This window comes from Schistocerca piceifrons, chromosome 1 (genome assembly GCF_021461385.2).
Source record: "Schistocerca piceifrons isolate TAMUIC-IGC-003096 chromosome 1, iqSchPice1.1, whole genome shotgun sequence".
NCBI lineage: Eukaryota > Metazoa > Arthropoda > Insecta > Orthoptera > Acrididae > Schistocerca > Schistocerca piceifrons.
In genome coordinates, this window is record NC_060138.1 from 815,064,336 (window position 1) to 815,080,127 (window position 15,792).

At 39.9% G+C, this 15,792-nt stretch overlaps 1 protein-coding gene across 1 annotated transcript in view; it reads right to left on the reverse strand.

Annotated features, from left to right (window-relative positions):
- Positions 1–15,792, reverse strand: part of LOC124714077 — a 74,389-nt gene that overhangs the window by 26,911 nt on the left and 31,686 nt on the right. The window contains 5 exon segments of the mRNA XM_047242992.1: positions 4,232–4,328; positions 4,330–4,404; positions 4,513–4,595; positions 4,677–4,897; positions 8,643–8,835. Of these exon segments, the coding sequence (XP_047098948.1) occupies positions 4,232–4,328; positions 4,330–4,404; positions 4,513–4,595; positions 4,677–4,897; positions 8,643–8,835 (669 nt within the window).

Consider the following 15,792-nt stretch of genomic DNA (forward strand, 5'->3'; position numbering starts at 1 on the left):
TTCAGCCGCATTTGCACTTAAGAGTCAATACAAATCTTGGGGAGAGAGAACTCACTAAGTAGACACATTTTGCGTATTTTCATTCAATAATGTCATATGGAATAATGTTCTGGGCTAGTTGATCTTTAGGAATGGAAGTCTCCATTGCTCAAAAACATGTTGGGAGAATAATACACTGCGTTCGTCCAAAATCACCTTTAAGACATCTATCTAAGGATTTTGATTACTGGTTCCCAGTATCCTTATTCTCTCGAACTTTGTTGTAAATAATCTTCTACAGCTCGAAAGGAGGGAAGATGTACATAATTACAACAACAGACGAAAAAATGACATTCCTTACTCCACACTAGAGTTGTCATTAGCACACAAAGCGGTGGACAAAGCTGGAAGCAACATTTTGAATCCCTTATCAAATGATATAGAATGTCTGACAGGAAAGTAAAATTTGGAAACAAACTGAAAAAGTTTCTCCTTAACAACTTCTATTCCAAAGACGAATTTCTATTATTGTAATAAGTAAAATGTGAGTTAGTAATTCCTACTCATCACATCTGCATATTTATAAAATAAACAAACAATAATGTGCCCTTGTAAATAGTCAGCATGTAACCATATTTACAAATTAATTTATTATTTGAATGTAAAATGACTTGTTCCACATTATTGTGATTTATCATGCAAGTTATCCACAGAAGATGGAATTCACTAATGTACATATTCGTTATCTCTCAGGTTTTCTCTGTATGACTGATTAATAATGAGCTTCTGAGTGTCCAGTCAAGTTGTCCCATTTTTTGCACAATATTCTGACGACCGACCCAGGTGTCTTCTTCAGGTGCTCTATTACGCATACTCACTGCATTAGAGGTGGGCCAAACTGTTATTCTGGAGTAACCGTTATCACAGTTCCAGTTATCGTTAACGGTTATTAATAACTGCCAAGTTATTTTTCGCTAGCGAATACCGATAACTCTGACAGTTAAATAACGACATAGTTGGAATCCATCAGTTTAGTTATCAGTATAACTGCGAGTAGTGTGAAATAGCAGGAGTGTTGTATGAATTGTGTCATAACCTTAGCTTATTAACTCCGGGTACATTTTAGTTGATGTTAGAACGATTATTAGTGTTTCATATTATATGTTTGTAGGTTATCGGTCGCTATTAGAAATATTATCTTCGCAGCTGCGACAGAAAGTACGCGGAACTTCGTCAAAGCACTGTTGAAGTAAAATGTTAACAACGTGCGTTTTTAAGTATGAAGTAATATGTAAACTGAGTACTGTAGGTTAAATTCGAAGCTTAATTTCTTGTGCTGCTCACATAATAGAATAAAGTGTACAGCCTTATAATACAACAAAAAATATACGTAATGTGACAGATTCGTTTACTCCTGTGCTGTAAAAGCTAGTCCTATTGGGGAAAGTGAGAGTACCCTAATCCAAGTTTTATGTCAGATTTGCAAACTGCTCGATTTCTCCAGCGACAGCATGTTTATAACATATGAAGACATGCAGATCGAAAAGGTTGACAGTGTTACATTTCTGGGACTACAACTCGATAATAAATTCAGTTGGGAAGGGCATAACACATTTTTTCATTCTATTATTTCATAAGGGAGCATATTCTGTGGTAACTTATCACACGTAGCAAAAGTTTTTCGCATGTAAAAGCGTGTAATAAAAATAGTTTGTGGTATCAATTTAAGAACATCATGTAGGAACCTGTTCAAGGAACTTTGTATTCTAACCACTGCTTCCTAGTATATTTATTCCTTTATGAAATTTGTTTCAAGTATTTCCAACCAATAGCTTAATACATAATATCAGTACTAGAAATGGGAACAGCAATCTACATAAAGACCTAAAATTAGTTACCTTGGTCCAAAAGGGGTCCAATATTAAATATTCAGGAACATGCATTTTCAATAAACTGCCAGCAAGTCAGCAACCATTAAAAACTTGGTTTCAGATAAGGCACGGTTTACAGTGTGTTTGAAAGACTATTTGATACAGAAGTGTCCGATTCCACCCGTCATCAATATGCCGGAAATGGCTATTTTAAGTGTGTCTATGACGTCACTACATACACATGGCAACAAACACGAAGATACATATAAATAATACAATAACATTTCCCACCAAAAATACAATCAAACCAATGGGACAACTGCGGGAAGTTGGGGGTTTTAGGGTGAGTACAAGCTAGTAAAAAAAACACACCATGATCCCAAAACACAAAATGAAGAACAAAAAGAAAAAATACAGCATTCTGCTACACCAACAAAAATCTGCAGGAATCGGACACTTCCCTTGAACAATATAGGTCAACTATAGGTGACCATACCAAAACACCAATACCCACAACTAAAAGTACGAAAATTGGAATCAGACATTTCCCTTGACCTACATAGGTCAACCTCAGATGACGATACTAAAACATCAACACACACAACTATGAAAATGGGAATCGGTCATTTCCGGTGACCTATATAGGTCCACCACAGCTACTCATGCCAAAAAACCAACACCTACAACTGCGAAAAATAAAACCACAATCCCAAAAGTCCACAAATCAATCATCCCTACATAAATTAAATCACATTCAATACTTCATAAATACACAATACATCACAGCTAGGAATATATATATATATATATATATATATATATAAATATATATATATATATATATATTAATTACCACCAGCAAATTCCGGCACTGCAACCTAGATCCACACACACACACACACACACACACACACACACACACACACAAAAAAACCAACTCAAACACCGTGCCGTAATGACAGTCACACACCACAACACCTTTACGTCAAAGCAGACGAGTGGAATCAGACGCTTCCATTGACCCCTCCTTCTACTCTGTAGATGAATATCGTAACAGAGACTGATAGACCAGCTTAGGTAAAAATTCTGCTATATTTCAGTTTTGACAGCACTTGGTTGCAACAGTCAAGATCGGGTATTCTGTGTACTATAAATTTATTAAAAGTACGTAACTGTGGTATATTCTGTCAGTGTACCAATTCTGTAAATATTAGCAGTTACTGTGATATATTCACATATTTTTACAATCTCCTGACAAATGATGAGGATAATAATTATTATATTCCACTGTATTATGTTATACTTTCTGACATGTTATTTGTCATTATCGATGACCAGCGGCTATTTCCGTAGCAGTACGAAAATATTTGTTCGCTCCAGTTACTATCCTCTCTGGAAATATCACCTGGAACTACGACCTTTAACTGGAGTCACCGAGTCAGGAACGTCTACACACACAGTTATTCCGTTACCAGCTTCCAGGTTATCTGTGGTGGTAGCCCGATAACTACCAGAGAACTAGAACTACGAGCCAATAACAATAACTGCCAGAGGAGAATACCGGTCTCTGACAGTTATTTCCATAGTCGCTTGAATTCCTAAGTAACTTTCCTTGTACCACCCGTCCAAGCTAAATTAACACGTAAGGCGGTGGCTTAAGGGAACGACCGTACTTGTTAATGCCTGTACTGCAGCTCCTATCAGCCACGGCTTGGACATTAACTTTATTTAATTGTTTATGCTGAAAGTAACGAAGGCCCACGAAATAGTACACAGTTCTTATCAACAGATGGCGCGCAGTCTCACAGTTATTCCCATGGTCTATAGAACGCCTTCCAAATGCGCAGTACGATCTTCGGTCAACAGATGGCGCGAGGCACTGTTGACACTAAACAGTTATTGAAATAACTGCTAGAATCAGAGGAACGGTTATCGCAGTAACCGTTACTTCTCACAAACCGGTTATTTCTATCAGTTACGTTATTTTTTGCCACTTCTACACTGCATGGACTCCAACCACACTATAAAGCTATTGATGGTCTCAGGCTTCTATTTATTACCCAGTTCAATTTCTGACGTTCACAGCGCCCTTTGATATGCTTCTTTGTTTTACAGAGCTTGCACAGATACTTTGTGAAAAACAATCACACCAACATCTCCCCCCCCCCCCCCCCCCGCCACACACACACACACACACACACACACACACACACACACACACACACACACACACACACAGAGAGAGAGAGAGAGAGAGAGAGAGAGAGAGAGAGAGAGAGAGTGGGGGGGGGGGGGGGGCGGCAAGGACACACGCACTACAAAAGGTGTGTACTGTGTACAATTAGTGATTCACAAAATAAAATCATATTTTAACTACATACCCTTATATCTTCCTGGGTCACACTTGGCTGCAAATTGGAAACTACAATTCTATGTCCTTGAGAAGAGGATGGTGTGTGGTGAACACTGCTGGGTGTATCAAGTCGTGCTTTCAGTTCTGAACTCATTCTGTGCGCCCATGGGACCCTCTTCTTCTGAATCATCAAGTCCTGATCTGCAATGGCAATATGCATAAAACACCAGGAACAACACTAGTTCTAAACTAAATTTTAGTACAGTGTACAGAAATAATGAAGATAGCAAAATTATTAGAGGTACAGACCGCAATCTTAGGCTACTTGGTCTCAGTAAGGTGTTGTCCCGTTTCCATTCCTCTCGTTCAGAAAGCAGTAACGATCCATGATTCTGTAATTTAGTAATAACGTAAGGCATTTCAAGGAACACTTAAAATTATTAAAACGTTAAAGAGTAATGTGAAGTGAGTACCTTGTGTGATCGAGCTGCACTACTCCTTACTATCGCTTCGAGACTCGAAGAGTCAGGTGTAGATGTATGACGACTGGGAAGTAATGGACGACGTTCACTCAGAAGAGAACTTGGCGACGGTGGGCAATCTCGACCCCAAGAAAAGGTGCTGTCATGAATTCCATGACCACGAAATGAAGTTTCATTGTTTACCGTGCGTCTAATAACTGGTGGCAGCAGATCTATGTAATTAAGAAAAGACCACTGTTCCATGGATATAATAATTACAATTACTATTTACAAGTAATATATCTTATATTTTTCAGTATGACTGATAAGGCAATATTTACTCCACTGTCCAGCCAGAGTGATAATTCCCCATATACAGAATAATTCGTACCAAAAGTAGAGTGAAAAATGGTTCAAGAAAGCATTTGTAGTGGTTGAACAAGACCACACCACATTCCGATTTCAAAGAGCAAGAGTAACTTTAAGTTTGATTACATTTCCCCATCTAGTCAACTCCTTTACCAATTCACTCAAAGATATTTTGCTATAGTAAGAAAACCAGCAGAAAAACTTGCCCCAGCTAAAGGGCTGTCATTCCACAAGCACAGACGAGATAAAAAAAAACAGGTATCTCAGAGAGATGCAAACTATGTCAAAGAGTTCCGTAATTGCTTTAGGGATTAGAGAACACACGGGTCTAAGTGTGTAATATTTAATGGCGACTATTCTTAAGGTGTAACAGTGATTTAGAAGAACAAATAAAATTCTTTACAAAATAAAAAATTAAATTTTTTAACACACCACGTACAGCCTGCACAGACATTGTATTAACTCTGATTTACGACGTGTGTTCAAAAAGTAAGGTGACTATACTTTTATGAAAAAATATTTATTTATTCATCAATATTCATGTTGTCTCCTTCAAAGTAATGCCCCTCAGATACAATACACTTGTGCCAACACTTTTTCCAATACTTGAAGCACTTCTCATAAGCACCTTTTGGTACAGCTTTGAGTACTTCCAGCGATGCAATTTTTATTTCTTCAATCGTTGAAAATCTTCATCCTCTCATAGGTTTCTTCAGTTTTGGAAACACAAAAAAGTCGCAGGGGGCCAAATACAGTGAATATGGTGGCTGAGGCATTATTGTCATGTTGTTTTTGGCTGAAAAATCTCTCACGAGTAACGATGAATGAGCAGGTGCATCGTTGTGATGCAAAAGCCACGATTTGCTTTTCCACAATCCCAGACTTTTTTGCGTATTGCTTCTCGTATACGGCGCATAACGTGAAGTTAATACTCCTTATTGGCTGTACGATCTTAAGGCAAAAATTCATGATGCCACAGTAAATGGAAAAAACTGAGCAAGACTGACATTTGATCGACCTTGACAGGCTTGCTTCAGTCTTGGCTCTTTCCAGGATGCTTCCATTGGGATTACTGCGCTTTGGTTTTGATGTCATAACTGTAAACCCATGTTTCGTCACCAGTAATGATCCTTTTGAGCAAATTAGGGCCATCATTGACATCATTCAAGAGCTCCTGAGTGATGCTCATGTGACAGTTGTTCTGATCAAAATTGAGAAGTTTCTGAACGAACTTCAATGACACATCTCTTGCCCACAACATCAGAAAAAATTGCATGACGCAAGCTGACCGGTACGCCAATATCCTCAGCAACTTCTTTTATGGTAATCTGACTACTTTTCATAAACAATTTTCTTCACACCTTCGACACTATAATCTGTTGGTGATGTGCTGGGGCATCTGGAGCAGGTTTGCCATTGGCATCTTCTCTGCCATCTTAGAAGACCTTTTGCCACTTGTAAACTCACTCACTCTCTCTCTGTTTCCTCCTTAGAGCAGCTCACCATATGCCACTTTCAACTTTTCAAGTGTTTTAGAGCACTCGATTCCATCTTTCACACAAAATTTGATGCAAATTTTTTGCTCCATTTTTATAATAATCTAAAATCACCGAGCACACTGAAACAGCTGTAACCTTTCTATCTGTCAAAAACAAATGAAGTATGCTGTACATTTTAAACTGTAGGCCATTTGAAAAGTCACTTTACTTTCTGAACAGCCCTCGCATACATAACAGTTACTGTACGTAGCAAGAATTCCATAACCTGTCGACCAAGAAAAATGATCTGAGACAGTTTAATATAAAGTGTATAACCCGAATTTTACTTTAACTAAAAATGAAATGTTGAAACTCTAGCAGCCTAAAGCAAAAACAATTGGTATGAAATATAATCAAAATTGTATTTTCAGAGAATACAATGTGAGGCCTTTGCAACAGAAATGAGTGGTAACTGTCTAAGTCAGAAGTATTTTTAACAACAAAAGTGATTTAATCATTCTACATGTCTCATCCTCCGCATCAAGATGCAAATACAAACCTGCAAAATTAATAAAGAACCCAAATCAATACAATATATTCTTAAGTTTGCTACAAAAGACATGATTTGTTGAGTTTCCACACCTGCCTATAAAGTTTGATGTGCTTAATGTCATGGAGTTTTCAGATACTGATTAATCTAAGTTAATATGAAAAAAAGATATAAGAGAAGTAGTACAGAGGAAACAATGCACTTTGCCTAACTGACATGCCTACCTTCTTTAGAACAGTGACATTTATACTGCATCCACAGTACAAAGAACCACTGAACGCTGTCTGCATTTATACACGTTCCTGCAATTCTTATGTTTTACATACTTTACTATGAAAATTTTTAGATGCTGATACTGTATTTTCTCACAGCACAATAAATTATATGTATCAATTAATAGAAAAGATACATGTTTTGTTTCTGTACAAAACCATTATACATCAGAAACCATTTTCCATGACTGAAATCAATGAATCTCTATCTTTGTGTTTCAATATGCCTTTGAAAAATAAAGTGTCTAGACAATTCCAAGAATTCCTTGTAAGGGCAAAATTTGAGTGGAATTATAGACAGAAAAATAATAAGAATGGAAGAAAGTATTTAATGTTTAGTGAATTTTTAGCTCTTAACCATCTTAGAAATTAACACATTCACATTCATGAACTGTAGTTTACAACCAAAACTGTCAACCGACTTTCTTCGAATGTGTACCTAAAATGAGGGTGACATGTAAAGCTGTGCAACTTCAGAGTGACTGTATTAGTATGAGTGCTCTAATGATGAAGTGCAAATTAGAATTTCCATTGTCACAACTGTAAAACTTGTGTGCATATAGGCTTTCTATTTTGAGCCACTTTCCAGCAAATTACTGTATGTGCGTTACTTTGTTTTTAATGAGAGACTGCTGGAAAGTATTAAAATGTAGTTTTGTCACCATACTGGTTTTTTCCTCTTTCCACTGAGCAAAGTAGCCACCGAAACACAAAATTTTCCATGTACACCCTTCCTTCCATCTCCTACTACAGGCTGTAGAGCAGCCCACAATTACATTCAACAAAAACAACTCCACCAATGGGACAAAGGTGCAAAAGATTTGGCACAAATGCAGATACGCATATAGCATCACATCAAATTACTGTAAATTATTTGTCACTCATGAGAAATGTTAAACAATGGGAAATACAAGATGGAATATGACAATATTATGAAAAGAACAATTGCTGAGTCACAGACAAGTACAACAAAAAGACTGTCAGAAAGTAAGCTTTCAACCAAAGGGGCCTTGATTGGAAATAAACAACACACACACGACCACAGTCTCTGCCTCCGAGTCCAGTCTGGCCTTGTTGGCTGAAAGCTTACTTTCTGACAAGTGTTTTCATTGTGCCTATCCATGACACAGCATTTCCACTATATGATGTGTGTTGCTTTATAAAATGTCAACTAGTTCCAGTGGTCGTTCCACTACTTTCTACAGAGCCACAGAATTATTAAAAGTAGCTAAAAGTCTGACTAACCAAGAAAATTTGGCTAAAATCCCCTCAGAGTGCAATGTTATGTTGAAAAGATACTTATGCTCACCATGTTCATCATTGAAATCTATATCCATATCCATAAGAGCTGGTGCAGAACTTCTAAAACCTCTGGAATTTGGAAGTATGTTGTCTTTATTTCTTGGCCAGCTTTCTCTATTTTTGTTTGTGCTCAACGTTACCTGCCCATTGCGATTTGTTCTTCTTGTAATGTTGGCATTAACTTGGGAGCCTGGTCTGCCCTACGGGGAGAAAGAGCTCACATACAAAAATCAGACACAAAATTATGATCAATATACTATTTAAATATTTTTACTTCTACAGTAAACACTATCACATTAACACAATACACCAAGAGCCCAATAATCCATGTTAACGTGGACCTGAGTGTATGGATCAACCAAATTATAAGATTTTGGTGGAAACGACAGTTCGACTAATTTACAATGCCCACTGCATTACTTACACTTGACTCACTGCAAACTGACAACTTATTTCCAAAATTACACTTAAAACACAAAGAATCACTTTCACAAAATAATGATCCTGGTACCTCTGTTTCTGAATTCACATTCACTTTTTTCCTGGAAACATACGAACAGGTAACTGGCAGTGGACATGTTGCATGGGTAGAGTACCAGCATTTACCTGAAGGTTGAATGTGAAACTCCTGAAAAATACTTCAGGGATGGTCAACAGTAGGATTTGTGCCTGCATCGTCTTGCAGTAGAACAACACAGGTTACATGGGTAGTAATATACCAGAAACAGAAATGTTCCTTCTAATTACAACAGAATATTTCAGACACCCCCCCCCCCCCCATGAACCATGGACCTTGCCGTTGGTGGGGAGGCTTGCGTGCCTCAGCGATACAGATAGCCGTACCGTAGGTACAACCACCACAACGGAGGGGTATCTGTTGAGAGGCCAGACAAACGTGTGGTTCCTGAAGAGGGGCAGCAGCCTTTTCAGTAGTTGCAGGGGCAACAGTCTGGATGATTGACTGATCTGGCCTTGTAACATTAACCAAAACGGCCTTGCTGTGCTGGTACTGCGAACGGCTGAAAGCGAGGGGAAACTACAGTCGTAATTTTTCCCGAGGACATGCAGCTTTACTGTATGATTAAATGAGGATGGCGTCCTCTTGGGTAAAATATTCCGGAGGTAAAATAGTCCCCCATTCGGATCTCAGGGCGGGGACTACTCAAGAGAACGTCATTATCAGGAGAAAGAAAACTGGCATTCTACGGATTGGAGCGTGGAATGTCAGATCCCTTAATCGGGCAGGTAGGTTAGAAAATTTAAAAAGGGAAATGGATAGGTTAAAGTTAGATATAGTGGGAATTAGTGAAGTTCGGTGGCAGGAGGAACAAGACTTTTGGTCAGGTGACTACAGGATTACAAACACAAAATCAAATAGGAGTAATGCAGGAGTAGGTTTAATAATGAATAACAAAATAGGAGTGCGGGTTAGCTACTACAAACAGCACAGTGAACGCATTATTGTGGCCAAGATAGACACAAAGCCCATGCCTACTACAGTAGTACAAGTTTATATGCCAACTAGCTCTGCAGATGAAGAAATTGAAGAAATGTATGATGAAATAAAAGAAATTATTCAGGTAGTGAAGGGAGACGAAAATTTAATAGTCATGGGCGACTGGAATTCGTCAGTAGGAAAAGGGAGAGAAGGAGACATAGTAGGTGAATATGGATTGGGGGGAAGGAATGAGAGAGGAAGCCGCCTTGTAGAATTTTGCACAGAGCATAACTTAATCATAGCTAACACTTCGTTCAAGAATCATAAAAGAAGGTTGTAAACCTGGAAGAATCCTGGAGATACTGAAAGATATCAGATAGATTATATAATGGTAAGCAAGAGATTTAGGAACCAGGTTTTGAATTGTAAGACATTTCCTGGGGCAGATGTGGATTCTGACCACAATCTATTGGTTATGAACTGCAGATTGAAACTGAAGAAACTGCAAAAAGGTGGGAATTTAAGGAAATGGGACCTGGATAAACTGAAAGAATCAGAGGTTGTAGAGAGTTTCAGGGAGAGCATAAGGGAACAATTGACAGGAATGGGGGAAAGAAATACAGTAGAAGAAGAATGGGTAGCTCTGAGGGATGAAGTAGTGAAGGCAGCAGACGATCAAGTAGGTAAAATGACGAGGGCTAATAGAAATCCTTGGGTAACAGAAGAAATATTGAATTTAATTGATGAAAGGAGAAAATATAAAAATGCAGTAAATGAAGCAGGCAAAAAGGAATACAAAAGTCTCAAAAATGAGATCGACAGGAAGTGCAAAATGGCTAAGGAGGGATGGCTAGAGGACAAATGTAAGGATGTAGAGGCTTGGCTCACTAGGGGTAAGATAGATACTGCCTACAGGAAAATTAAAGAGACCTTTGGAGAAAAGAGAACCACTTGTATGAACATCAAGAGCTCAGATGGAAACCCAGTTCTAAGCAAAGAAGGGAAGGCAGAAAGGTGGAAGGAGTATATAGAGGGTTTATACAAGGGCGATGTACTTGAGGACAATATTATGGAAATGGAACAGGATGTAGATGAAGATGAAATGGGAGATACGATACTGCGTGAAGAGTTTGACAGAGCACTGAAAGACCTGAGTCAAAACAAGGCCCCAGGAACAGACAACATTCCATTAGAACTACTGACAGCTTTGGGAGAGCCAGTCCTGACAAAACTCTACCATCTGGTGAGCAAGATGTATGAGACAGGCGAAATACCCTCAGACTTCAAGAAGAATATAATAATTCCAATCCCAAAGAAAGCAGGTGTTGACAGACGTGAAAATTACCGAACTATCAGTTTAATAAGTCACAGCAGCAAAATACTAACACGAATTCGTTACAGATGAATGGAAAAACTGGTAGAAGCCGACCTCGGGGAAGATCAGTTTGGATTCCGTAGAAATGTTGGAACACGTGAGGCAATACTGACCTTACGACTTATCTCAGAAGAAAGATTAAGGAAAGGCAAACCTACGTTTCTAGCATTTGTAGACTTAGAGAAAGCTTTTGACAATGTTAACTGGAATACTCTCTTTCAAATTCTGAAGGTGGCAGGGGTAAAATAGCGAAAGGCTATTTACAATTTGTACAGAAACCAGATGGCAGTTACAAGAGTCGAGGGGCATGAAAGGGAAGCAGTGGTTGGGAAAGGAGTGAGACAGGGTTGTAGCCTTTCCCCGATGTTATTCAATCTGTATATTGAGCAAGCAGTAAAGGAAACAGAAGAAAAATTCGGAGTAGGTATTATAATTCATGGAGAAGAAGTAAAAACTTTGAGGTTCGCTCATGACATTGTAATTCTGTCAGAGACAGCAAAGAACTTGGAAGAGCAGTTGAATGGAATGGACAGTGTCTTGAAAGGAGGATATAAGATGAACATCAACAAAAGCAAAACGAGGATAATGGAATGTAGTCAAATTAAGTCGGGTGATGCTGAGGGAATTAAATTAGGAAATGGGACACTTAAAGTAGTAAAGGAGTTTTGCTATTTAGGGAGTAAAATAACCGATGATGGTCGAAGTAGAGAGGATATAAAATGTAGACTGGCAATGGCAAGGAAAGCGTTTCTGAAGAAGAGAAATTTGTTAACATCGAGTATAGATTTAAGTGTCAGGAAGTCGTTTCTGAAAGTATTTATATGGAGTGTAGCCATGTATGGAAGTTAAACATGGACGATAACTAGTTTGGACAAGAAGAGAATAGAAGCTTTCGAAATGTGGTGCTACAGAAGAATGCTGAAGATAAGGTGGGTAGATCACGTAACTAATGAGGAGGTATTGAATAGGATGGGGGAGAAGAGAAGTTTGTGGCACAACTTGACTAGAAGAAGGGATCGGTTGGTAGGACATGTCCTGAGGCATCGAGGGATCACAAATTTAGCATTGGAGGGCACCGTGGAGGGTAAAAATCGTAGAGGGAGACCAAGAGATGAATACACTAAGCAGATTCAGAAGGATGTGGTTGCAGTAGGTACTGGGAGATGAAGAAGCTTGCACAGGATAGAGTAGCATGGAGAGCTGCATCAAACCAGTCTCAGGACTGAAGACCACAACAACAACAACAACAACATTTCAGACCCAGTTCCTCATTTTTTTTCCTTCAAAAATCACTGAACTACAATGGTGTAATAAAGTATAATCCAAACCAAAACATGCCCTACCGGCAAATATTCGACACTCTTTGTTAGCTTCAGTTTATCACACTGTTTCTCTTTTACTTTTCTGGAAGTATAAAATGCTTGTGAAATGAAATAACACAGTAAATGTAACTCAACCACATTATCAGCAAAAACATTATGAGCTATACGCATTAATACTATAAAGACAAATGTTTCTTGCTTGGAATATTGGCATGATCTACTAAAACATGCTGTCCACTGAAAGAATAAGACTGTGCCTCCTATACATACACCAGTGTTTACTTTTAAAACACTTCCCCTAAAAATCTCATTCGATAGTTATAACTAGGAAACATAACACAACACCCAAATCTGTCAATGTTCAAAGAATTTAGAGTTGGTGAAACACAATGCACATAGTAATTTTACCAAAAGCAAACAAAAGACCACCCTCATCTTGAATTTAATTTGTGTTTCTGCCTTGAAAGTACTGTACATATATCACTCTGAAATAACAACAGATCACTATTACTGTTCCATATATCTGCTGCACACAGATGACCCGAAGCAGCTTAATGAAAAATCTTAAGTTGAAACACAGTCATAATCTTCAGCAATGACACCAACAAGGAATTTGGCTCAGACAAGTGCACCACTGGCACAACAGAGGGGTAAAATATCAAATTGCTGGCATCAAAATGCCAAATGAAGAAGCCATGAAGGGTCAACATGCGGGGAGCAATGCCAAAAGATCTTAATGGCCACTTCAAGACCATTTCATTGATATAATATCCATCTGCCACTACAAAAAGCGAATTGGCTACATGACTTATCCACCGATACGTTACGTAGTCTTATAGACTTGGGAAGTATGTGAATAATGATAAAATTTGAAAGACAGCACAATGATCTCATTTGCTGTGTTTATTGCTATTCCAACAATAACAGTAATATGTATTCCACTCCGTCAAACTTCTTCAGCTAGCACAAACTACAGTAACGGTTGGTTGGTTTAAAAGGGGTGTGTGTGTGTGTGTGTGTGTGTGTGTGTTGTGTGTGTGTCGGGGGGGGGGGGGGGGGGGGGGGGGGGGGGGGGGGGGAGACAAACTGCGAGTCATCGGTCTCTTGTTCCCAGTGAAACAATTACCCAAGGGAGAGAAGAAAAAGACGTATGGCACAATAACAGGAGAAAGGAAGAACCTGAAGAATGACAGGAGGACAACAAACACTACAATGGACGAAACACGACAAGAAAACCACAGAGATACACAAGAAACAGAGAGAAGAGATTGAAAACAAAACAAGAAAGACTACCATGGCTGGCTGACCTTGAGAATAAAAGGAGAAGCCTGCCACCCTGCAACACATTAAGACCTCCACCCTAAGAGCCCTAGGGTGGAGGACAGAGAGGGACTAAGGACATGCGCTAAAACTCAGATCAAATGATAAAACCCATGAATAAAATGTAAAACTAAAGCAGCTGTAGAGGCATTGTCACCTAACATCGAAGGTAGGGTGCTGGAAAAGTTAAAAGTCCGCCGCAGAGCGCCTAAAAGTGGGCAGTCCAGCAAGAGGTGGACAACTGTCACTTGGGAGCCACAGCAACACCGAGGTGGGTCCTCACAACTGAGGAGGTAACCATGTTTGAGCCACGTATGGCTAATTCAGAGCCGACAAAGTGAGAAGCCCACACGGAAGACTTCCACACATTCGCAGTCTCCTTAATGACGCAGTTTGCTGTCTCCCAAAGCTGAAAAACCTTGCGGTGTAAGACAAGAGTGCAGGTAAGTTTCAGAGATGCCAATCTCCAGGAGCAGTTTCCGCGCAGCCTGTTTGGCCAGCCTGTCAGCATGTTTGTTGGCTGGGATTCCAACTTGTCATGGGGTCCACACAAACACCACTGAACGACTGGACCGTTCCAGGGCAGATAAGGACTCCTGGATGTTTGCTACCACAGGATGGCGAGGTTAGCACTGGTCTATAGCTTGTAAGCTGTTCAGGGAGTCGGAACAGAGAAGAAATGACACACCATAACAGGAACAGATGTACTGAAGTGCACGAGGTATGGCCACAGGCTCTGTAGTGAATATACTGCAACCAGCAGGCAAGGAATGCTGTTCAATATGGCCTCTGTGGACATAGGCGAAGCCAACGTTACTATCAGTCATCGAGCTGTCGGTGTAAACAACTTCAGAGCACCAGAACATGTCAAGAACCGAGAGGAAGTGACAGCGGAGAACGGCAGGGTTAACGCAGTCCTTAGGGCCATGCAAAAGGTCCAGGTGAAGCTTCAGCCGAGGTGTACACCATGGAGGTGTACATGAATGAACCTCAAGTAGAGGTGGTAAAGGGAAGGACTCCAGTTCAGAGAGAAGGGATTGCACGCAAACCGCAATCTTGAGCCCTGACCTGGGCCGCCGATGCGGGAGATGAACTGACGCATGTGGGAAAAGGAGACGGTAATTTGGATGCTCAGGAGAATTACAAATGTGTGCAACATACCCAGCAAGCAGTTGCACATGTCGGATCCGCAATGGAGGGACTCCAGCCTCCACCAGAGCACTGGTCACCAGACTAGTTCTAAAATCTCCTGTCACTAGGCGAACAACCCAGTGGTGCACTGGATAGAGCAAACGCAACACTGAGGGCGCAACCGAACCGTAAACCAGACTCCCATAGTGAAGGCGGGATTGAACAAGGGGTCTGTAGAGCTGCAGCAGCATAAAGCGATCTGCACCCCAGTTGGTGTTACTCAGGCAGCGGAGAGCACTGAGGTGCTGCCAGCACTCCCGCTTAAGCTGACGAAAGTGAGGTGGCAAAGTCAATTGGGCATCTAAAACCAGTCCTAAGACTCAATACGTCTCCACTACAGTGAGTGAATCGTCATTAAGATATAGTTCAGGTTCCGGATGAACGGTGGTACAATGCTGAGAGAAGTGCATGACACACGACTTTGCGGCTGAAAACTGAAAGCCGTGGGCTAGAGCCCATGACTGCGCCTTGCAAATGGCTCCCTGTAGGTGCTGCTCAGCAACTCCGTACT